The following is a 25,923-nucleotide window of genomic DNA, read 5'->3' on the forward strand; positions in this document are numbered from 1 at the left end:
CATATATGTACAGGCATATATGTATACGTAGAACACATGCAAACTGCAGTGCTTATTAATGCATTTATGTATAAAATGCAGACATAAAATATTTTTAAAGTCGCAGTTACTTGTATATTCTAAGTCTTACATATATTAAGATGTGCAACTCTGTAAATCATGCTACCTTCATCTTAATAATTTCAATGTGTAATGCACTTTGATGATGATGGCTGGTGTTTTCATTTCTATGAAAAACAATTAAATAAATGAATAAATAATTTTATAAAACAGCATGCACATCCCCAAAAGTGATCTAGGCACCAGTACTTCTAATCTGGGTTAATAGCACAAATGCGTGACAATGAACAGTACAGTGTCCCTTGCACCAGTTATAGTGCTTTGACAGTGTGGTGCCTCCCTGTCATTATGTTACACATCCCTACTCTGTTCAGCATAGGGCTGCATTAAATGGACAAATAATATGTGGACACCTGAATATTACACCCATATGTGCTTATTAAACATCTTATTTCAAAACAATTATCATTAATATAGAGTTGGTCCTCTTTTTAAAAGCTTTCACTGTTCTGGGAAGGCTATCCACTAGATTAGCGAGGCCATCACTAATGTTAATAAAAAGGTCCAGTTCTCTAGTGCGTCCCAAAGGTTTTCGCTAGCGTTATGGTCAGGGATCTGCATAGACCAGTCAAGTTGTTCCACACTAAACTTGTCAAACCATTTTTTGGGTGGACCTCACTTTTACATGGGATCATTGTAATGCTAAAACAGGAAAGTGCTGTCTGCAAAACTGTTGTCACAAAGTTGGAACCAATTGTCCAAGACCAAACAATGAAAAATAGCCTCCTCCACCAATTTAACAGTCAACCACATTGCATAATGGTGATGCATTGTGAATGGATTGCCACATAACTCCGAAACGAAGCAACCAATTACAATGCCAATATTTTTCCACAAATCTACAGACCAAGACCTTTAATTTGAACAGGAAACATTTTCCTAGCATCCACAAATCCCAAATTTGTCTCTGAGACTGCCAGAAAACAAAGTCCAATGATGGTGTGCTCCAGCTGATGATTAGCATTGTGAACTGTGGCTTGCCGTGTGACTGATTGACCATGGAAAGCCAATCCATGGAGCTCCTGATGAACAGTTCATAGGCTGATGTTGCTACCAGATATAGTGAGTGTGGCAGCTGAGATGATTTTTACAAGGTACATGTTTCAGAACTTGGTGGTTCTGTTCTGAGCTTGTGCTGCCTACAGCTCCACAGCCTAGTTTTTGTTGTTCCGAGATGTTTCCACTTCACAATAACAGCACTTACAGTTGGTCAGGGAAGCTCTAGCAGTGCAGAAAAATTATGAACATTCTTGCTGGAAAGTTGGCTTCCTATGACGCTGCCACATTAAAGTCACTGAGCTTAGTATGGTCCATTGAGAGAGCGTGCGTGAAATGCTTTAGCACTTGTGGACCTCACATTGCCTGTGCTCGGGGTTCACATACTGCTCATCAATATTCTGATTTTCGACAAGACGTATGAATCCCCATGAAATTTTCTCCCCACGCTTTTTTTTTTCCAATTTATTACTCACCTACCACCATGATTGGTGTCCTCTTCTGTCTTCAAATTTGTAATCCATTTGAAAAAAATGGCAATTGAATTTGCTGTGCATGCTCCACAGGGAGGACTCTATCAGTGTGACCTCCCCTGAGACAAATCCGGGAGGGGTTGCGATCAGTGTGATCACTTCCTCACCCAACCCCCTGTACAGGCAGAGCAGACTGCACAGCCTCCCTGGTTCCACTGCAGCACAGCACACAGCAATGTTTTCTGGGCTGAGCAAACACTATCTGTTGCTGACAAGTGAGGGGGAGGCGGGCGGCGGATCTGGGCCCCCACCGCACCCCTCCATCAAGCCTGGGCCTGTGTAATTAGTACCTGCTCTCCCTCCCTCTCAGTACCCCTGTGTACACCCCCTTGACTATTAGCCCCAATATCTCCCTATCCCCAATGTCTACATAACAGTATAAAAATTGCATAATTTAGTGGGGAAAATGGAAATACAATTGTATTACTTATGCCTTATGGCAGATCGTGTGGGCAGCTGGGCATCATTATACTGTCATGATTATAGGCCTATTTTTAGGTGGATGCCTGGAGCTGCAGTTTCATCCTCCCTATTATTAATCTGGCCATGTCCCTAATAGCTTATAGGAGAAAGAAAAGCTCTTCTTACCTTGCACTGCCATACTAAGAATTCTGCTACAACGGCATTAAAAAAAATGACTTTAATGTATGTTATGTTATCTTGGTATACATGATTGTGATAATCATTGAAGGATCCCTATGTAGTGGGTATGTGTACATGTGTACTATGGGACTGATGCAGAGATGGACGCAATTCCGATGTTTATGCAGTCGGTGATTATCGGTAATCTGCGCATGCGTCATGTTTTATTTTCATTGTCACTCGCAATGAGGATTTATTTGCAAAGTGATTGACAGGCAGGGACCGATGGTCGGTGGCAACGGGGAGGTGGCGAGTCAAATGCAGGCGTGTCACAATCCAGCTGCCATTCTGCGCAACCACACAGTCACTTAGAAGGCTGATTATCAACTGATCTGCAACCGATGCTGCGTCTTTGTAAGCAGTCGCTTTGTTTGCCGGAGGGCGTCTCAATCCTGAGGGCTGCGACACTTGCACTTTTTCACACAGACTCGAGCGTACAAATTCGCAGCTGTAGTGGCATTAGCGTCCATCTCTAAATCAGATCCTATGTATCACAGCCGTCTATACCGACTGTCATTTCTGTGTGTTACACATCACAAATATCGTTTTGGCCTACTACATTTCAGTATTTTTACCTTTAACTTATTTAAATACAACATCACATTGGGTCACTTGTCATATATATATATATATATATATACAATATATACCTATAGCGTTGCGTAGCAGACCCGCAACAGTAGGGAAAAGAGGCGGCACTACTGCATTCAATAAGAAAGCGTATATTCAAGTAATTAAAAACATAGATACATTAGTCGATGTTTCAAGATCCTAAGACCTTTTCATCAGGACTACAAAGAGACAAACGACTGTAGTCCTGTTGAAAAGGTCTTAGGACCTTGAAACATTGACTAATGTATCTATGTTTTTGATTACTTGAATATACGCTTTTTTATTGAATACAGTAGTGCCACCTCTATTCCTTAATTTTGCAGGGCTGCTATGCAACGCTATAGGAAAATATTGTATATATATGTTTAATAGGAGGGCACCCTGGCTAGCCGATATATATAGTATATACCTCTCATAAGGATCTTCACTGTGTGACATGGTGCCATAAAAAAAGATTTTTCCATCTTCAGTGGTTAAACAGTGCAATCTAGTGGTAGACTTGAAGAATTGCAACAGCATCTAATCATCTAATCAGCTAATCTCTTAAGCAAATTGCAGCAACCTATATTTATACCTTCAAGATTATTTATTTCATCAATGCATTCAATAAATCAAACACTCTAAAGCCGAGAAACTGGTAAATGAATGTCAGATACAGTGTTAGATTATTTCCTTTGTTAGACTAGCTAAAGTGAATGCTAGCCATTCAGACCTTTCTATGAAATGTGTTTCAAAGCGCAGGAAGATATGAGATTTGTGTGTTAAAGCATTTCCTGGTAAATGTCATGGCTCAAAGTAAGGTGAGACTACATCCCTGAGATTGAGCCCTATTACCTTGTAACACTGATTAAAGTGGTGTAGGATTGGCCTGCATAGGTCCTCAGTCTTTGATACTCAGAATCCAACCAAACAGTGAATGTTGTAGTATTCACATCATAGTACTGGACCTGATCACATCTAACATTTGTTTGCAAAGACAAATCCAGTGGGTACAGTAGCATGCAAAAATGTACAAATAATATGCAGCATATGCTACAACAAATATATTTTATTGTGATTTATATTCAGGAGTCACATCTCATTCCAGAGCAAGGTTATGACATTCACTTCCTGTCCGTATGACATCACAAGAGTGGTTAGTGAAATATTCCCTGGATATATTCTAAAGGGCATCTGAGCTTGTATGGCACTGCCCAATTGTATGATGTGATGCCTAGAAGTGCACTGTTGTATATAGCCAAGCTACATCTAAGCAGCCACACATCTGGTTTTATTGTTCCAAGTAAATCAATATCTTTGAGTCTCCTCTTTCACTGTTACTGTTACATAAATAGAGCAGCACTTTTAAATCTATACCCTACAGTAATTAATCAGTATATCAAACCAGTGTCGTTGAAATAAAAAGCATGAGTAACTTAAAGCTTTGTCATTGTAAATTTAGTTCATGTAAAAAAAAAAAAATAAAATAATAATAAACTGTGTAGAAATTAAACCTCGGGCACTTTTAGAAAGCTAATGTCATTTGTTTGTTTTCTTGTACTATTTTAAGGTATGACCTTGAAGGACATTTAACAAATGCAACCTTTCCAACCGGAGAAGTCAGCAGTTTCTACAGTGACATGGAGAAATCCACTCGAGTCGAGCTAGACACTTCAAACAAAGAAAATGTTATCACCACAACTAATATATCTGCAACGAGCATTGTATACGCTTTAAAACAAGGTACTGTAAGCAAAGCGATTAAACTGGTCAATTCTAACAAGTAAAGATATTTGTCACCTTATCAGATGGCAGGTTTTATTTTTTTTAGTTAGAACTAAATCTGGATGAAGTCCCTTTTGCACATATATGGGACCCCAGAGAAAAGTAAATAGGAATAACATGGAAAAATAGTCCCTGTGACCTATCCATCTCCTTCCCTTGCCCATAAAGACTACCTCCACCATTTTACCAGACAGACACATTTTGCTTGGTTGTCTCTCACTTATGAAGTAATGTATAGACACTAAGGGTCATATTCAATTAGAAGCGAAAAGTCTGTTGCCAGACTTTTCACCGTCATCGCTGGTTTTGGGTGTGAAAAAGTATCGCGCTCGTCCCCACTTATCCCCGTATTCAATTCCAAATCAGCGAAATCGGGACCCGGAAAAACTTAAATCGGCGAAAAGTTGTCAGTTTTGGGGAAATCAGCCTGACACCCCCCAAAAGATGCACTGACATTGGGGATCACTCACTATGGGTACCCCCGAATAGCCCTGCTAAAGGTATTTTTTAAATGGTCTCAATAGGCGATATTTAGTGTCTTTCAGCAAGTGGTGAAGAATAGCATTTTGCTACTTTTTGGGGGAAAATAAGTATTCGCATCACATTTGGGGTACATGAAAATGGGTGCAAGCATATTTTAAAGTCAAGCATTAAAAAGCGTCAAAAACGCAGTTTCTGCAAACAAAAATCCACCTCCCCTATACTTGCAGAGCCCCCCAAAGGCTATTTCGCTAGTTTTGGAATTTGTTTTGGAACTTTTCGCTTCTAATTGAATATGGCCCTATATTGTGTGTATGTTGCTGCAAATCTACAAACAAAATGATCTTTTCTCCATTTTTTTCCCTTCTATCCCCATCCATTTCTCATTAAACTAGCACTCTAAAGACATTTTGTACTAATTAAATATAATTGTTCCAATTTGTTATCAAAAGAAAGCCTTGACTGTCCAACAAATATATTCACTGGGGGCGATTTAATTGATACAGATGTCCCCACTGGGCATCTATATGAATAGGCCCCAAAGAAGCAATTCCATTGCTGCTCCATTTAGGCGCCTAAAGCTGTGTGGGGGGGGGGGGCAGATTTCTTCCCGCAGCTTCCTGTGGTGCGAGAAATGTGTGCAAGCTACAGTTTTTTGGGTGCTCTAACCACTTCTTTATACAGGTTTAGCCACTGTGCATGGCTAAACCCGGTGCTTGTAGCCGCTATAAATACTAATAGGGACCCGAATGGAGAAACAAATGAATTGCTCCGTCAGGCGCCTATTCGGATAGATGCCCAGAAGGGGGCGTTTACAACAACTGTATTCATAGCTTCTGTATTTTTCCAAACTTGTTTGGATAAACTAACAATTTAAAATGTTATTCTCATATAGCCTACACTGACCAACCCTGAAATATTATATTTGGTGTGTTGTGTGTAAAAAAACTAGAGATGAGCAAATTTGAATAGACTTGTTGCATAAATCCAGTTTTGCTGCAGGAGAGGCAGTTTCTCAGAGATGTGATGTTTCGCTTTTGCTGCACAATTGAGTCTTAGGGGTAAATTTGACCCTATAAGGGGTATATTTACTAAAGTGAGAGTTTCTAGTTACTAGATTCTAGCTATTATCTTCTAGAAGGTGCTAGATAAATGTTAACTAGAATCTGATTGATTGCTATGGGCAACATCTCCATTTCTAAAAACTCTCACTTTAGTAAATATACCCCTTGTAGGGTCACATTTACTGTCTATGAATAGAGCTGGGGTGAGAAAAAAAACAATTCATGCTGTTATGTGATGTGGTTGAGATAACACTGAAACACTTAGGGCCTCATTTATAATAATCAACAGTTTTACCACCTGATTTTGGTAATATGTTGGCAAAATTTCTGCCTAACAAATGTATTTTAAGTTGTACATATATTAAGATACAGTATATGCAAATCAAATGACTGTATAATTGTGCAGTCTCAAGAAGATACGATTACATCGTACGATGATACAGCCAGTGTAAAGATACACATGTTATCATTATTCATTTGATGTTGATGACTGGTGTTTAAGTAAAAAGTAAATAACTAAAACATTTGGAAAGGTTGTCCCCTAAAGGTATAACCAGCACCAGTGCTTTTAAACTAGTTACCAGAAATATGGGAGGACAAATAGGGTGGGATCCCCTGCAAAAGCTGCAATGAGGTTTAGCTTGGCTGGGCTGGTCACACAATAACAGGGCAGCGCTCAATGTGGGGTCCCCCTTCCGGTAATTTTGGTTAGAATAAAAGCAAAACATGCTCCTTGTGTAGCCACAATGGGATGAATGAAAAGGGGCCTGTATGTAACACTTACTACAGTACAGTACTATGGAATATGTTATAAGTAAAATATTAAAGAACACCAGTCCCTATAAACGGTCAATAAAGTCGATTTGCAGGGTTAAACAATATTCATGAAATATAGCCTATTAATTCACTTGGTGTCAAGGTCTCAGGAGTATTAGTTATGAAGTGCCTCAATGATGTTATAGGTTCCTGGCAAAAAGACAGACTGCATTTGCATTACCAAAAATATCTCCTCCTACTTTACTGTCTGTAAGGGAACAATGCAATTTAATATTTAGGACCATCCCAACATTTTCCATTAAAAAAGCTGGGCAAAATAGGCTACACCCTCATCTACTAAAATTAAGCAGAATCTACCTCTTTCACTTCTAGTGATACCATGCCGCCAGTGTCAGACTGAAGCATGAAGGGCCCACCAGGGAATGCAGTGGGATGGGCCCAAGCTTAATGGGTGTGGCCAACCGCCAGCGGGGGTATGGCCAACAACCACAGAGGGACTTGGTCAACCGTTAGAGAGGACATGGAAAAAACAATGCAAGAAACATGGCCCTTTAGAAAGGAGGAGCAGGGGTGTGTCAGGATCACCCACTTTGATTGGGAGAAGGGCTAATCTTAGTGTAGTTTCCATAGAAACAAACCAAGCACCCAGGATCATTCATTATCCTGTAACTGACCCCTAGAGGATGGAGTGGAGCCCCCAGGCAGTGGGGCCCACCAGGAATTTCCCCTATGCACCTTTGGGCCAGCCAACCCTGCATGCCCCTTTTGTGACAAGCCACACCCCACTGACTGTCAAAATGAGGCTGCCTTGATAAAAATTGGGATTGCTAGGATGTATAAAATGTAGGATTACTGTCAATTAGCTACTTTTACCAATCTAGAAGTATGTAGCATGTAATTACATTTGAATTGCAATCATCATTTCAGTCATCTTGTATTCATTGTGTGGTGTTTAAAAATTCAACTAGTAATTAGAGCCTACAAGCAAGAGCAAGAAGTATGAACTGAAAAACTTTTCATATCTCTTCATTAACATAGATCTTAATATAACAATGTTTATTATAATGCTGAGGGAAATAACCCTATGATTCTTTTCAACTGAGTATAAACACGTAAGACTTAATTGGCTAAAAAGTAGGCGTCATGTGCATACAGTACAATGACATGAAGAGTAGGGTTGTCAAGTGTGACTCTTGCGCAATGCTATTAGTACTGGCCTCACAGAGACCTAATTTACCACAACATCAGTTCTGAAGTATTGCAGCCTTATATGCTGGCATACTCGCTTGCTATAATTAGCAGCTGTTAAATAATAGAAGAAAAGTACACACACTGGCCTTATTTATATACTGAAATGAGGGCCTGATTCAGCTTCAGACGGAATTGCAAAGCTGCTCGCATACAGCTTTGCACTTCCATCTTTGCTGATATGCTAATGCAGCAGTAGGCATCACACCACCTGCTGTGTTACGTATCTGAGCTGCGTTGTCCAATGCACTATCGGATACTCTGCGGAACATCGGCTGGCTAAGGTGACCCTTGGGGTCATGCAGCCGGCCACTGCAGATGAGATGCCGACGGAGATCCTGGCTTCTTCCCTCCCTCCCAACGGTGGCGTCTCACCTATATTTTGGTAAACAAATGGCAGCAGACTGTCAATCACTGACAATCTGCGCCCAGTCTGCGAGCAGGGTCGCAGACCCGTTATGCACATGCACAGAGCAGGTCAGACACTTGCGCAAATTTCTGATCATCTGGAATCTGCGTTCAGCAGTGCACTAACGTACACTGCTGAATTAGGCCCTAAGTTCACTCGTAAAGCATTATTTGCAAGAGCAGTACCACTTCCCAGACTCTGCACACCCAAGGTTAATCCAAGTAAGTCACCCGGCAGCCTTTACTCTTGCACTTGCACTTAATTGCATAATTGAGATTGTGTAGTCTCCAGACTGTCTGCTCTAGTCAGAAAGAACATGTGTGGATGAAACAGCAGGGCAAAACTGATGGACAAAAGATGAGCAAAACAGACACATAAATATATCTGACAAACAATTTAACAGCCCTATAAACTAATTAATGACATCTGAAGTAGACACCTTAGTAGGCAACACTATATTTACTAAAGTGCGGGTTTTTAGAATTGGAGTTGTTGCCCATAGCAACCGATCAGATTCTAGCTATAATCTTCTAGAAGGTGGTAGATAAATGATAAGTGGAATCTGATTGGTTGTTAGGGGCAACAACTCCAGTTCTAAAAACCTGCACTTTACAAAATATACCCCTAAATTCCTAAAGCACTGTAGCTGGCTAAAGTTATTACTATCACTGCTTTCATCCTTAACTATAACAATAAGCCTTGATTATACATACAGAAGGACACCAACTGGCTATACATACATAGATAACAAATTTAAAATTTGTATTATTACTGTGGTTATTCTCATAGCCAACTATCTGAGTGTCAGTCATGTAGTGATGAGGTTTGACCTGGAAATTAATTAGCCTTATATAATACAGGACAAGCTAAATAGGATGTCTGTAATCATATAGATTTTTGCCCTATTTATTTGTGTGAATTGGCCTAATGTTAATGCAAAGCTGTGTAACTGTAAGAAATAAGGTATGTTCTATAAGCATGACCTTATACAAAACACTAATCATAACATGATCAATAGCTAATGATATTTTCCCTATCTATTGGCAGAAAACACTCTTAACACCTATCGCGTTAACCCTGATGGCTCTCTTCGGGTCACCTTTGCCAGTGGAATGGAAATCAGCCTTAATGCAGAGCCCCACATACTAGCAGGAGTGGTCAGTCCAACTCTGGGTAAATGTAATATCTCATTACCTGGGGAGCACAGTCCAAATCTTATTGAGTGGCGACAACGTAAGGAGCAGCACAAAGGCAATATCTCCTCTTTTGAAAGACGCTTAAGGGTAAGGCTTTTTCACTGTCATATTACTACCTTCCTGTAATAAATTACAATGCTTCTTGTACGTTCTTGCTGTGTGGGAAGAGCCAATTCGTTTCATGTACTGTAATTGTAAAGCAGAAATCTTAGAGCAGTTTCACATCCTGAATTCAGTTTAAGAGCTTACAGGGAAACAGCCCTTTTCATAAGCACATAGGATCAGATTTTTTCATATTTCCCCTTTTTAACATGGTGCTTGCTTGATTGAAGCAAATTGATGTACAATACTTGGCCATAGGTATGTAGATAGATACCTGTTCTTATTAGAGTGTTTTGACATTTCAGCCACACTCAATGCCATTAGGCGCATAGACTGAATCATACAACCATGTAATCTCCTCAGCTAAACATTAGCAGTAGAATGGGTCATATTGAAGAGCTCAGCAATCTTTAATATTGCAATGTTATTTTGTGCCACCTTTCTAACAAATGAGTTCATCAAGTGTCTGCCCTTCTAGTGCTCTACCAGCACACTGTAAATGCTATTATTGTGAAGTGGAAACATCTAGGAGAAACTACAGTTCAACCATGGAGCTATAGGCCACAAGCTCACAGAACAGAGGGGGGGAGGATGTATTATAGTGACACGGATCGTGCCACTATAACCCTCCCTGCTACACCTCTGTACCAATGTGAAGAAGGAAGCAGTACCGATGAGATGTATGAACATATTGTCTGCCGGTGTGGGATAGTGAAAACCCTGCCAGAGCCGACAGTGCATCAGCCTAGTTCTGCTGCACTTTGTCTCACCTCCCGGCCAGCTCCACTGGGCAAGGCATGCGCGAGATCTTGCAAGCATCAGCCCAGAAACCAGCAGCCGCCACAGCCAGTGACAGTGTAGTCACTGCTGTGGTCGGGCAACGACAACTGCAGCTTTCGAAAATCGATAGCCATAGCTTTCGGAACGGTCATTGCCACTGATCGTTCATATATTGCCTGGCACATCGGCGCTCTATCTTGTAGACAGCAGTGCTGATAATGATGGGGGCGCATAGTACCTCCGGCATTTGGCACACACTGCGGCCATGACACATTCAGGGAATTGCTATCTGCAGCACATAACCTGCTCAAGCAGAGAGCGCTACATCATACATCTCCCCCAGGGTGTCTAATGCCAGTTACACACTAGACTATACGTCGTCCGACATATCGGGCACATCGTCTCGTGTGTACTCTCAATGTCACTGATGACGCGCCCTCCCGCACATCACCAGCGACGTCGCCCATTGGACCTGCATGCAGGTCCGATGGGCAACATTGTCAACGAGGCTCATGCTGCCGAATGCAGCATGGCCCCCACGTCACGATGCCGCTCCCGACATCGGCAAGTGTGTATGCACTTCCCGATGCCGGGACCCCTGCCGGGTCTCATCGCACGATAGGTCGGCTAGGTACATATCGTTAAATGTGTACCCTGCTTTAGTGTTGAAACATGTAGCTCATAAACATTGTCTTTCCTCATTTATAACAATCACTACCAATTTCCAATCTGCCTCTGGAAGCAACATCAGCATAAAAGTTGTTTGAAATTGGATTTGGCTCATGCCAGGAGAACAATTCCTATCTGATTGCATACCCACATATGTAATGTTGGTGAAGGAAGAATAGTGGTCTGGGGCTGTTTTTAATGGTTTTGCCTGAACTGAAAGGTGGATTGAGAATTTAAAGTAGACATGGAAAAAATTCTCAAAGTGGCCTCATGTAGGCGACACTAAATAGCAGGGCTAAAAACATTGTCACTAGCAGTGTAAAAGAAAAAATAAATCACATTGCTTATGCCCGACATTTTTATATTAATTATTGGATGATAGTATACACAGTATACACAATAATTCATATATGTTTTACAATGCAAATGATTTTCTGCTGATATAGTTAACTTCTCTATGCTTACACATAACAATCTTATTTGAAATCCTGCTGCTCTTTGTTTCCTTGGCTACCCCAGAAAATAGTTCAATTTAACAGTTCTTCTACAGTTAATATGAACCTCCTACAGAAGCATACACTGTACATGCATTGCAAACTAATTCATTCTGATACCAGTACTGTGGACACGCAGACCCACCTTAGCTTGTGTTGGTCCCTGCATGTATGGTTCTGCCCTCTACTGGTCCATCTTCACCACGGATTTATTATATAGATGGTACTTGCTGTTTTTCTATCTGCTTTATGCTGGGTACACAATGGCAGATATATTGGCCGATCAATTGGGTGCCCGTCAGCCTGTGTGTACCAGGGATATATCTGTGAACAACGTCATTCACAGACCTATTGTGTTGGCTCTGCTGCACAGCCGATGCCTAATATATCTGCAGACATATTGGGGCATTGTGCAGTGTGTACGGGCCTACTGACCACCCATACACTTGCAGCAGAGGCCGCGGGGAGAGGCGCGACATGCCCCCAGCCAGCGGGACCCGCGGCAGAAGACAGATAATGGTGTTAAGTGTGTATGAACAACCATCAGCAGCAGATATATCTGTTCAGTGTGTACCCAGCTTTATTCTGGGATATTGCAAAGTGCTGAAGTCTCAAGAGATTACCTCATCTCAATGGTTTCCTGTCACGGCTTTCCCACTGCCATGGTCACAACCTTTTGGAGAGTCTGGGGCAGGGCAACGTTGCAGCTGAGCAGCAGTCTGCTACCCACCTAGTGAGAAAAAAATGGTACAATATAAATTGCAGCAGGTGGTTCTATTAAGCCACCGGCCAACCCGGAAAGTTCTGGTATGGCCTATGGTCAATCTGCCCATGAATGGACCCAACTATTTCCAGTTAGGGGAAATTTTAATGCTATGGCATACTATGACATTATGCACATTATGATATTATGTATGCTTCCAACTTTGGGACAACAATTTGGGGAAGGCCCTCTCTTGTTTCAGTATTACAAAGCCCTTGGCACAGCGATGTCCATCAAAAATGATTTGCCAGGTTTGGTGTGGAAGAGCTTTATTCAGTGTGCACAGAGCCTTGAGCTCAACTCCATATTAATGTCCATGTTAACTGAATGAGATGTTCAACAAACACAAATGGTTGTGTAGTCTGAGTGTTCACATATTTTTAGCTATGTAGTGTATATAGGATAATGGGGTTGCATGTTACATATACAGTATATCAAACAAACATGTTTTAATATCCTCATTACTATTTCAAAATGTTGAGGTATAGATAGTTTTACATTTTTATTACACTGTATATTTAAATTTGTTTTACTCAGAGCCAGTGGCTGCAATTTGACACAAAATTCGGATAACTGAACATGAGATGTGTGTGTGTGGGGGGGGCGACGACAATTACTGCACAGTATATAAAACAGGATTTCAGGATTTGAGATTTCCAGGGACCTATAGAGATGTGGATGCTATACATAGTTAGACAATTATGTGTATGAATCTAGAATAACAGAAACCTCTTTTATTTTGATATTGAGAAAATAAGGTCATACAGTAGTTATTTGTGTTTTTTTTTAAACTGCAATTTCTTCAGTTGTGCCTTCTGTACATGTCCTATTTAGCTTGCGGTAAATGCTTTTCCAATGAGGTGATACCCAGAATAATAGTATTTTTTTTTTTACTAAAGCACACATAAGCATCAGCTTGGTTAAACTACTTATGACAGGGATAGTTGAACTGACGCTTCAGCAGGAATATAAAGTGAAGGCAACAGACATTAACATTAGTTTGCTTTAAATTCCAAGCACTGCACACCAAATGTGGCAGATTAGATAAATTCCCCTCCCTAGGCATTTGACTCTGAATTATGACTCAAGTGTAAAGTCATAAATCAATGCCATCAAACCCGATACTCGGTCTTCATATTTTTGACCCTTTTGAAATTAAATACTTATGCATCTTTATGAATTCTGCATAGGGTTTCTGCATTTCAGATGCAATAATTCTTTACAACCTACAGTATAAAGTGAATATCTCATAACCTTCCATCTCTATCCACTTTCCCTGTCTCTCTGCCCTTTTAGACTATCCCCTCTTTCTCAGCTGTCAGAACCCTTTCTCTTAAACTCTCTCTCTGATAAATTTTTTCCCTTACTCTATCCCGACCATTCTTTCTCACCACAATTTCTGCCTTTGGGGGTAATCAGAGGTGGATGCAGTTGCAATAGAAGCTGTTACACTGCGTCTTTATGTTAATGCCGTGAGCGATGGGCGTCCTGTTAAGACTTGCCTATTGCTGGCGTAGAATATACGAGGATCCGTGGCCACTGGTGTCAGTGGAATTGTGTCTTTAGATGCAGTTGCTGATAGTGACATGCTCGTGACACACCCCTGTCTGTTAGCCACCCGTCATAATTGCTTGCTCCCAATGCTTTCCCTGCTTCAGACTCAGAATCACCAAATTTCTACAAAGAACATTTGTGTTGTAATTTCCTCTACTCTTTTTTCTAGATAAAAATATAAATGATGACTGAATACATTATTATAGTTGTTTAGCAGTGCATGCTTTCAATCTAAGGAAAAACATAAATAAGATAAAATTATAACAAGTTGTTTTATCATTTTTGATCCTAGTGACATCAACCTTGACATGGTTAAACTTTCAAGAAACATCTTAGCACAAAATCAGCCATATAATAAGTTGTATTTAGATTTGTGTGCTCATTTCATTGAAATGGTGTAAAATTTATCCCTGATGTCTTCCTGTATAATATTAAATACAATTACATATGTACACCCTATACACACAGGGCGTGAGTCAGGAAGGAACGCACGGATGCAGACGCACGCAATTGGCCAATGTTTCACAGTCTGCACAAGCATCTGGGTCGCAGTGCGCAAACCGCTCACTGCGTCTGCAAAAGCGAGCGCAGTGAATGTACGCAGACCCAGGGCAAAGTGATTGACAGGAAGTGCCGTTTGTGGGTGGATACAGGGAGTGGCCGGCCGAATGCAGGCATGCCAGTGCATTTGCTCCCTGTTATAGGGGTGTGCTTAAATAAGCCACTGAGATGCCAGACTAAACTTGGTGTCCCGCTGCGTGCAGGAAGTCTATCAACTCTTGCGGCAGGGTCAGGTCTACCTTTAGTCTGCATGCTGCTCCCATGTTACTCGATGTTCCCAATGTTTTCTCAGCCTTGCGCATCAGTATGGACGTTAGCGGAGGATAAAGGGGGCGGCATTATGTAGTGCTGGGCGTCTGCATCTTTGTGCTCCGATTGCCGTGCGTATGCATTCATTAGCATATTCTCACAGCAGCCAATTGTGTGTGTCTGCATCCGTGCGTACCTTGCTGAATCAGGCCCACAGTCCATTATTTTCACTCTTGGAAAGCATTAGCAACTCCATCGATGGCCATCCTGACTGGATAGAACAGTGGGCCACGGGTCAATCATGTCTGGGAGCTGAGCCTAATGACATGATGCAGGGGCTGAACTTCGCTACACAGGGTCAAAAAGCATTGCTGACTGATTGCCGTCGATGATGGAAAATCATAAGATCTCCACCATAGATCGCAAAAACCGTCGACCATTAGTGGTAAACTTTCACTGGTTGTTAATCGTCGATGTTGAAGGCCATCCCACACTTCAATCCAAAGATATCAACATGTACCAAGGGGAACAGGCTAAGAACAACTTTTAGCAGTTTTTTTAACATCTACTTAACACCTTTGACCTGTAGAGTCTGCCACATTTGTAGGACTGCTAATATTTTAAACACAAAGAATCTGGGCCTATTTCAGAAGTGGATGTAATACCGATGTTTGTGCAGTTAACCAATTGTTTGCTGCTGCGCATGCTCAAAAAGTCCTGAAAACCCCAATGGCGCATGCATTCCCCTAAGTATAAGCAGAGTCTGCTGTTGTGTATTTAGGCACTGGCATTAGAACTGGTGATGCAAAACCATGGGCTTTCCATGGTGGTATCTAGAAGATGGCCTGAAGTGAAAGCAAAAAAAAGTCTGTCTCATGGGCATGTCACGGGCATGGCAGTGAACACGGCTGCATTCCCAGACGTAGAGCCACAGCAACAGAGGCCATGTCTAGCTGGAGTTCAGAAGGAGACAGTTCGCCAGCCATAAGCTTGTGCAAGTGTCAATGGTGAATAAATAAATAAATTGCAGCCAAAGCTGCTACTGCATCCACCTAAATCAGGCCGTCTATGGTGTACAAAGAGCACTTCTGAAATGGAACAGTCATCTACATCATGGAGGTGGCATTTTAACGTTCTATCTATCAATTCACTAGGAAATAGGGACATCACTAAGATGAAGCATCATATGAATATTATTAAAATAAAGATTCACAAAAGTAAATCATAACGAGTGGTCTGGACTTCCCCTATATAAATCTAGTAAAAGACAAGTTAGGGATCTGAAATTTAATACAGTAGTTTGCAATTACATGAATGTTAGAAGAAACACTTTTAGGTCAACATATACTTTTGCAATGTTGTTTTCTTTGAACAGTAACCTGTAAGTCAGCTGCTGATTTTGCTTATGTCTTCTGCCCTGCTTAAAAGAATAATTGTTGGTGACTCAGGCATAAACACAGGAACTGAGTAGTAGTAATGAAAAGCCTCAAATCTTATTTCCCTGCATTAGTGATAACAGGTCGGTGGACACCAATAGCTGGTGAGGTATATAAAAAGCATAAAGATGAAGGTCACTGGAACTGATCAAAAGTCCATAGCAGAGGATAAGGCAATAATGAGACAGAGTAGAGATAAGATAAAGACAGCAATTTCAAGGACAGAGAGCTGGAAACATACAGTAGTAGAGGTCAGCTGGAAAATAGGCTGAAACACTGGCAGGTCACGGGGAAGATTGCAGCAGAAGTTTAAGAAACAATTTTAATGTATAGCAGATTGGGACCAGACTGAGGGTCTGATTCATGCAGCGTATGCAATGGCAATTACGTACGCAGATCGAGCGATTGTTAACCACTGCGCATGCGTATGCACTGCACTGCATGTGCACTGCGATTACAAACGCACTGAGGAATCCATCACAGAGTGAGTAATGGGATGTGAACATTTGGGGGTGGTGACAGGGGCGTGGTTGTGTGTTTGTTTGAACTCAGTTTCATGGACTAACATGAAAGCCACTGCGATTGCATACACAGCTTGAGTGCTCACTGCGTGCGACGAGACAGTTTCTGCGGCTTGTCAGAACTTGTGTAAATATTGCATGATGGCCGATGTGCGTCGATGGTACCAATGTATATGCAGGAGCGCGAGATATTATGGATGTCAGAAAGCAGCAGTGGGCGTCTCTATGCCAGCTGAGCTGTGGCAGGCATTAGCATATTTTTGCAGCTGCGTTTCGTGTGCATTTGCAGCTGCGTATGCAATAGCTACCCTTACTGTATCAGGCCCTCATTCCAGGCTGCAGCAGATAACAATAACAAAGCAAAGCTGGATGCTGAAAGTCTGTTTAAATGCCCTGTTGGTGGCAGATCTAGCTGTAGAACATACAAAATTTGGTTAGTTTCTTCAGCAAATACATATACACATTTCTTTCTCTTTCTTTACCATGTCCTCTTACTGTTCAGTGACAAATTAAAGTTACCCCTCTTACCAACACATACATTTTATCACTAGACTAGGGCCTCTTTATTTGTGCAGCTCCTCACTGCTGTGGACAAGCCCCACTTGTCCTTCGCAGGCTGACTGTATATACAGAGGAGGAGCCCAACTTGTCTTCCATAGCAAAGTGGTTAAAGAGGCTATCATTAAAAAGGCAAAACCAATTGTTTTTGCCTATTAAATTATTACCCCTTCAAAACATCAGGCAAACTCGCCAGAAACTCACCGATGTCTACAAGTTGCAGGCTATTACATTTAACCCACAATATAGTACTAGTTTGTATACACCTTGTACATGCATCCCAATTAGTTACAAGGAGATGGGTACATTTCAAATTATTTTATCTGTATGTAGGAACTTGGCGTAAAGTTTTTACTGATTTAAAGTATTAATATGTAGTATGTCTTATTTGTGTATCCTACCTTCACTGGTAAGTGGAACACACTTACCAATGTCCAGGAGGTACAGCCGTTTTGTAGCCAGAAGTAACATTCATTAGATTACAGCCTAAGAACCAGTTACATCGCTGATAAACATCACAACCAGCATTTATTAGGCATAATATATATGACACTGCATTGTGCAGTTTGTACCCAGCATTACTTGTTCTTTTTTTCCTTTACTCCCACCAGAATCAGAAATCTTACTGAAAAGTCCAAACCACAGTGGGCTTTACCCCTCAACTGTTACGATTTTGACAAACCTATTCTAGACCTCTAAAGTGGGGAATGTTTCATCAAACAGTGGGCATTTTTGTGCGGATAAGGCAGTGTTTTTTGACTATCAGGACACTCGTTTTTTTGTTGCAATTTCTCATTTTTGGCAGCCACGACGCTGGGACCAACCAAGATAAGAATTTCTGCATTCTCTTATTAAAAGTCCATGTGGACTTTTGTCACTGTAAATGACTAGATAAGTTCATATAACTCAGGTTACCATTAAGCCTGCAGAGATTTAGGTGAAATGCTTTATTTGGCTTAAGGGAACCATCATCCAAGGGCTCTCTTTATTTTCCATTTCCAAAATTGGCAGTTTGCAACTAGATGTACACAAAAAACTCTCAAACATTGAGGAAAGATCTGGGACATACAGTAAATAGGACATGTATTGGTCCATGCAGTCCTCAATCCACTCAAACATATTCCCAAACTCCCCGAAACACACTCCCACACCCCAACAAAAGGTTCTTTGCCCTTTGGCTGCCAAAACAAGTGACTTTGGGAAATAGTTTAAAGCAATTCTGGTGTATTTTGCCAATTTTTTTAGGGCTTGTTGCCCAGGGAAAATGTGCTTTGTATGTGTTTTTAACAAGTTTTCTATGTGCTTATGATAATTTGCCTATTTACCAATACAGTCTACAGTATATTAATAATAACACAAGTGCAGAGTTAAAATCTTTGAACACTAGCAATGAACACATAATAAACAATTCATCCTAATTTACATGTTGTTTTCAGATGTAAGCGATAGTGGATAGGTGTGAATCAGCCCATAATAAACCGAAATGCTACAGCCCCTACAAGGCTGACAAACATCATGGCTTTATATTCAGCTGCTGGAAAATATAACGATTTTACCAGTACCCTGACAGAATATCTGAGACACAGACAAACCGTACATTTGCTGACATCTGTGACAATAAGAAAATAGCAGGCACATTTTTTTCCAATAAGCGTTTCATTTTGAATCACAGATTTTATCAGTACACTTCTTGTGCCTTCTGCACTATTCATAGCCTGTATTTCTGTATTTTTCAGAGGTCAGTGCTCGTAATATCAGCGATCAGACAGTTTATGATGTAGCTTATTATTTGCAACATAAAAGAGTACAAGTGTCAAGGATGGATTTATGTCCCTATAGTGCTTTGCAGCCCAGACCTATCATTTGTGATAAATTGTATCTGCTGCTTATGCATATATGTGTCTGTGTATTAGCACATGCTGTTGAGTTGTGAATTTCTTAAAACATAACATCTCTGGGTGTAATTGGATCATAAATTGTAACTGTGACTGGAGTGGGGATAAATGAGTGATTTAATAAAAAAAGGTTTTAAAAACAAGATTCATGCAAATGTATGTTAGAAACTGAATGCAGCATGTTCAGCAGCAGAACAGGAACTTGGCACATTTCTAGCTTATGTGCGATTATTGATAAAACAAACGGTTTCATTTCACCTTTCTCAGGCTTTGCTTTAAAAGATGAAAAGCCAAAAAATTATGTTTGTACCATAGATCATGTGCGTTATTTTCTGTTTACTTTGCAAGTCCCTAATTCGTTCATTTGATGTGTGTTTTCTTGTCTTACATCGGCTATTGTCAGATGTTTTCTGTACCATCTTATATGTTGCTTACTGCCATTTTGTGCTACAGTATTTGATGCATTTCAAGCTTCTAGTAGTGGAACTACACTTTGATGATATAACCATATTCCAGATGATAGGGATGTAAGTGGAATCTGCGTGATACAGTAGCAGAATTAATCTTACGGACATCTTTAAGAATATTCGCACTGATTTCAGTACCAGCATAGAAAGGTCATAGAAACAGCACATTATAATATAGTAGAATGTACAGTCAAAATATTTGAAAACACATCACCTGTCTTAAAATAACAGGTTTTATCAAACCTTCTATACAAAAATATCTATAAAGATACCTTTATAGGTAGTACTCATACTTAACCAGTGTGAGTACGGTACGAAACATCGATATTTATTTATACACATAATTTAGTCGGGGATTCTTATGCTTCATGCAAGAATACCCGTCATAGGAACAACATCTCTGAAAATACGTTTGTCTTCTCTCCTTTTATTTTTAACATCTCAACGTGAGGACACATTTTAGAGAAGAATTAATTACCATTTGATTTACATCCAGCGACGTAAGAACCATATCCCAAAGGTCTTGTGAACAGTTTGAACTATTGAAATCGTTCTTCTTGGAGCGCAAGTGAGGACAGTGTTTCTTGTTTTTGTTTATCTGATTTTTGGGTGGTCGGTGATCCACACTCTACATTGTCCACCTGCAGCTTCCTGCGCATTGACTAGATTCTATATATTGTGTATTTATCCAGCAATTATTTCCTGGTTTTGCTATAATATGGAACTTTGTTGGACACAGCTTTTGAGAATGATTTTTAAGCTGCTAATATGTGCACGGGATATTAGATGGAAAAGTGATAGAAAATATTATAACTGCTTTTAGCTATGTGTTCTGTCATGTTGTTGTTGTTGTTGTTTGAAATATTAATTTGCCCCAAAAGGGTCTGCCTGTTCTTTCCAAGCAGTGAACTTCCCTTTGGTTGTAAGCTTTATCTATTATCAATTTTGCTGGAAGATGATCACAGTAATTATATTGAGGCAAAGGTTGCCTCCTATTCCTTAACGGTTGAATAACCCTTGTTCAGAATGTAAAATTTTTAAATTCTATCAATGTTACTAGAACAATCAGTATAAATGGAATTTATTTATACATGTGACGGCATACTGGTTTAATGAATTTCTATAAAATCCACTGTATTGTTGGGGAAAGCATGATTAGAGAGAGCACATTTTATTGCATATGTAATTAACGATGTCCAGAATAATTGTTTAAAAATTATGAGAAGCCAAAAAAATGGATTCACCAATTCTATATATGATAATAAAAAATGTAATTATATGATAAAAAAAAAAACCTCAGCTCTACATAACTAACCTTTGATTTGAGGCCTGCCCTCCATATATACACAGTTAGCTCTTTGTACTTTTTGGTTCGATGTACAAAATAATGCTGTACCATTATTATTTGTGTAAAACAATAACAAAAAATAAAAACCCTCAGTTCTGATTACATTATGGTTAAAAATAGACAAACATAAAGAAAGTAACATTATGCTACAATATATATTACTGCTAGGGCTGTAGTTTAAAGCAGGTGTAGGCAATGTTTTTCTCTTGGGTGCTAGATGTTCAAATTTCAAGACCCATAAATTTGCTGGAGTGCCACCATTACAAAATATACAAACACTTACAAAAGTAATAGATAGATACAATATTATAGCTTTCTTGTTCTCCATTTTTGAAGCTTGTTTGCTCAGGTTAGTTTGATATTTTGTCATCTGAAGACTTACTGTTAGCCCTAGGATGATCTGTTTGGGGCTGGAGAATGCTTTGGCATGGAGACCCCATACTCTGTGTCTCCCTGCTGTGGTATTAGCACCCCAGCTGGTTCAGCCAGCTGCTGGTTATAGCAAAATAGGGGGAACCCCACACATTTTTTTCCCTGATTTTCCAGTCCCAGAATGGGCACAGAGGTCTAGGGCTGTATGTTGGTGTATTTCAAACTTCTATTTTGGCCCGAGTTTGTTCCATGTATGATTTTGTTTGCAATAGGATTCTTAGTAAATCCCTTTGTTGTATTCCTGTCTATGGAAAGTACTTTTGAGTTGGTTCGATGGTGTATTGACCTCTATTTGTGTGTTTGGCCATGTTATGCAGATAGAAATGTGTTTATACACCTGTGTATGCCTTTGGTAAATCTCTGTGTTAGAAAATCAGGCAAAACAGGCCCAGAAATGTAATCTCGGACAGACATGATTCTTGGTTAATATATCCCTCAGAGTCCAACGTCAAATCATTGTAATGTTGTGGGTTAACCTCTCAAGAGCCACTAATATCTGTCTCTCCAATGTTTTCAGAGACATAATTATCGAATTAACCTATGCTGAATGGCATGTGGGAATTTCTCCTCAGGTGTGTGTCATGAAGTTCAGGCCTTAGAATTTCTTCCAATTAAAATACTGAATTCTAGCAAACCTTTAACCTAAAATGTCAGTCAATGTTAGGTTTAAATAGTGGACTTGTCATATACACATAGTTGAAGCAGATGTTTCCTGGGCTGAACCCACTGTTAATGATTGCAACACTAAATTCATTAGGAGCCAGTCCCATCACAGAGCTCTGAAGCAAACAATCAGCTACCTGTCTCTACTGAATGTAGGTGACAGGTTCATTTTGGTCAGTTATGATGAGTCCATATTTTTTCTAATTCTTTTTGTCTAAATTCAGTCGTCTAGAAAATATAGTTTACTCAAGTCTATAATTTTTCGTCTTAGAGAAAGCTTATTATGTTTAAAGGAAATGACAGTGTACAATATATAATATGCTAAACACTTGTTGTGGAACAGTGTTTTGCTTATTTATAGTGAATACCAAATCTCAGGGAATTCCTAGCTACAAAGAAAAAGGACACCTGCCCTCCCCATATTTACAGTAACATACTAGAAGACTGTCACTCCAAGGTCACTAGTTCTTGTCAAGGTTGCACCTACTTCAGTGAGTTTGAATTAATATGCCTTGTCCACATATTAAATACACTAGGATAGCACCCAAAATACACCTATAGTATAATAACCTACCAATAAATAAATAGAATGCTTTATCAAATCCACACTGAGTAAATACAATGCTTTTTAATACCCATAATACTGAGATTTTGGGTTCCGTGTGTAGGATTGCAGGATGACACCAGAAATCTATTGCAGCTACTTTTTTCGTATCTGTGCTTCACAGACATTTAACTTAATTTTAAAGGTTTTGCTCCATGACTACAGTAAATAGAAGTTCAGCAAGAAATTATTAGGGTCATGTACCATATCTGCCATATCTTTGGGCCTTATTTATTAAAATGGTACAAGGAGTAGTGATGTACTATACAACAGAGCAGCCAATATGATGCTAGCTTTTATTAGCTAGACTACAGAGAACAATCCGATGATATCTAATTGCTGCAGCTTACAACACATTGATATTTGCAACATGTAATGAAAAGTCCCTTTATTTTATGCTGTGCTCTCTGCATCCAAAAGATATGCATGAAAATGTTTTTGTAAATGTTAAGATGTACATTACTTACAGAGACTGCCAGCAACATTCCCACTGTTGGACATGTAATGCACATGGGTACATATATATGTGCACCTAGTGGGCTGCTGCCTGCTTGGTAGTCTTGGATTGCTAATTGCTTGCTGCACATCTTTGCTAAATAAATTTGAATAAAAATAAATATAGCTGATTAATATGCCGTGTGACATTGTTTTTGTTATCTGCTGTGTGTTCATGTCTATATTATACATTATGTATGCTATGCATATATAAAGAGTTTACTTATTTCTACAGTATATGAGAGTCTTGGATCCTCAATATGAAAATACTGTACTAGACTCTGACAATCTCAAATTCTACAGTAAAACAGACATTTCCAATTCACACTGTTGAGCAGACAGTGGTAATTGGATGTACAAGTCTCAGCATGGCATTTTACACAGCATCTGACAGACCATGTTAATAAGTAGCTGTAGATTCAAGCCACATTTCCTATCTCTGCTCTTATAAAATGTAATTTCTATTCACTTTGCATTAAAACTTATTCAGTTCAGGCATATGATGACCATAGAATATTTGTTAACTACTTTATCCGAGTCTGTATCTTCTGACTGTTCTATGTTCCTTTTTAGGCTCATAACAGAAATTTATTATCCATTGATTTTGATCACATCACCAGAACAGGAAAAATCTATGATGACCACCGAAAATTTACTCTTCGAATTCTATATGATAAAACTGGAAATCCCATCCTATGGTCACCAAACAGCAAGTATCATGAAGTAAACATCACATATTCCCCTACTGGGCGAGTAACTTCTATTCAAAGAGGAACATGGACTGAGAAAATAGAATATGATGAAAATGGAAAGATGTTGTCAAGAATTTGGGCCAATGGTAAAATATGGAGTTATGCTTATGAGGAAAAGGTAAATGTTTCAAGTTTCAAAATGATTCATCTGTTTTATGCTACACCTTACAATGCAGTGTCATTACACAATCCCATTAACAATGATTAATAGCTGAGTGTGTTGGAAGGAATACCTTGTTCCTAACTTTAACTGACTGAAGCCCTATTTATTATTTCACTCAATAATAATTACCAATCACCTTACTAACACAATAGAAAGCAAAGAAAAGCTATTACATTGAGTTTCATCTATCTTTTGTGATTGAATGATTCACTTTTATTTCTGCATGACTGAGAAAGTCACATTATCACAACACTTTAATGGGATTTAAAGAAAAGCAGAAGTCATGTGTTACATTTTAGACATAAAAAAAACTCCTTAAAACAATCTGTGAAAAAAAAATATCTGGAATTTTATTATGTTTTTAAATAGCAAGTGACATTTTTGACTCACCAATAAATAAATTTCTTTGGATAATAAGTGCATAGCACAGTGGTTCCCAAACGTTTTGAATCATGGTACCCTAAAGTATCAGCATTGTTTTCACGGCACCCCTTAGTTTAAGTTTGTTATTGAAAGATTCAGAAATAATGTAGTAAACTAGTAAAGTGAAGTAAATTGTGTTTACCTGTCATCCTTAGGTTCAGTTATGTGGTGGTGGACAGGTTTGCGCCACTGTTTGTCCACATATTTACATTACATTGTCCTTAAATAATTTGATTTGGTGCTGGACCACTAACCTGAGGCACCCCTGCAAGTGTCCCGTGGCACCCCAGGGTGCCACGGCGCACAGTTTGGGAACCACTTGCATAGCACATTATAAAAGGGTAATTTTTTAAGATGCTTGCAGATAGTGCCATTTTAGTTGGTCAATTCGGTTAACGTGATTTTCAGCATACCATATGAATTTGCCTAACCTAATTTGGTCAGATTGGAATTGATTGCATATGACAGAATACAGTTTGACACCAATAACCTTTGTCACATTTGTGAATTTGCCAATTGACCTGGAAGTAAAGATGCCTTATGAAGCATTGTACTGCCCTCTGCAAGGCAGCTTCAGCATGCCGCCCCTCAGGTCCCGGCACCCTCAGGCAGATGCCTAAAGCTGCCTAATGGAAACGTCAGCCCTGACTGTAATTTGGATTCTAAATCAAACTCCTGCAAAACATGACCAGATCTATTCATTATCCCTGTGCGTGGCCAAATTGATCTCCAGATCCTGTTGTCTCCTTTAGCCCTCCCCTCACTCTATGCATTGTAAACCAAATGAGATCAAACTCACGCAAAAAAAATCATTGTGCCAAGGTAAGCTGACTAATTTGTCATGCTGATTACGTAATGATCCCCTCAATTTTCAATGCTGTGTGATTGTTAGCACTTTATGAATAAACAGATAATAATATTAATAGATCTTACAATCAGAACAATAGTTTAAAATTCAATAACTCCCAGTTTACTAATAAATATAACTAGAAGGACTAAAAAAACGAATTGAATTAATAAACTAAGAAAAATTAATAAAGATGCATAGTAACACAAGATATGCATGTACTTGAGCAAAACAAGTGCTGGAGAAATTGTCGCTTTAAAGTCCCAATTAAAAGGTAAAAAATAGTCTAGAGTAATTGTAAAACCA

General features: G+C 39.5%; 1 protein-coding gene across 3 annotated transcripts in view; it reads left to right on the forward strand.

Moving 5' to 3' along the window:
• Window positions 1–25,923, forward strand: part of LOC148511753 (teneurin-1) — a 658,333-nt gene that overhangs the window by 613,008 nt on the left and 19,402 nt on the right. For all 3 annotated transcript variants that reach the window (XM_088482875.1, XM_088482876.1, XM_088482877.1), the window contains 3 exons: window positions 4,453–4,625; window positions 9,693–9,928; window positions 24,006–24,302. In XM_088482875.1, coding sequence (XP_088339001.1) covers window positions 4,453–4,625; window positions 9,693–9,928; window positions 24,006–24,302 — 706 coding nt within the window. The remainder of the gene's footprint in view (window positions 1–4,452; window positions 4,626–9,692; window positions 9,929–24,005; window positions 24,303–25,923) is intronic.

Source organism: Taudactylus pleione, unplaced genomic scaffold, assembly GCF_031769625.1.
Source record: "Taudactylus pleione unplaced genomic scaffold, aTauple2 ptg000296l, whole genome shotgun sequence".
NCBI lineage: Eukaryota > Metazoa > Chordata > Amphibia > Anura > Myobatrachidae > Taudactylus > Taudactylus pleione.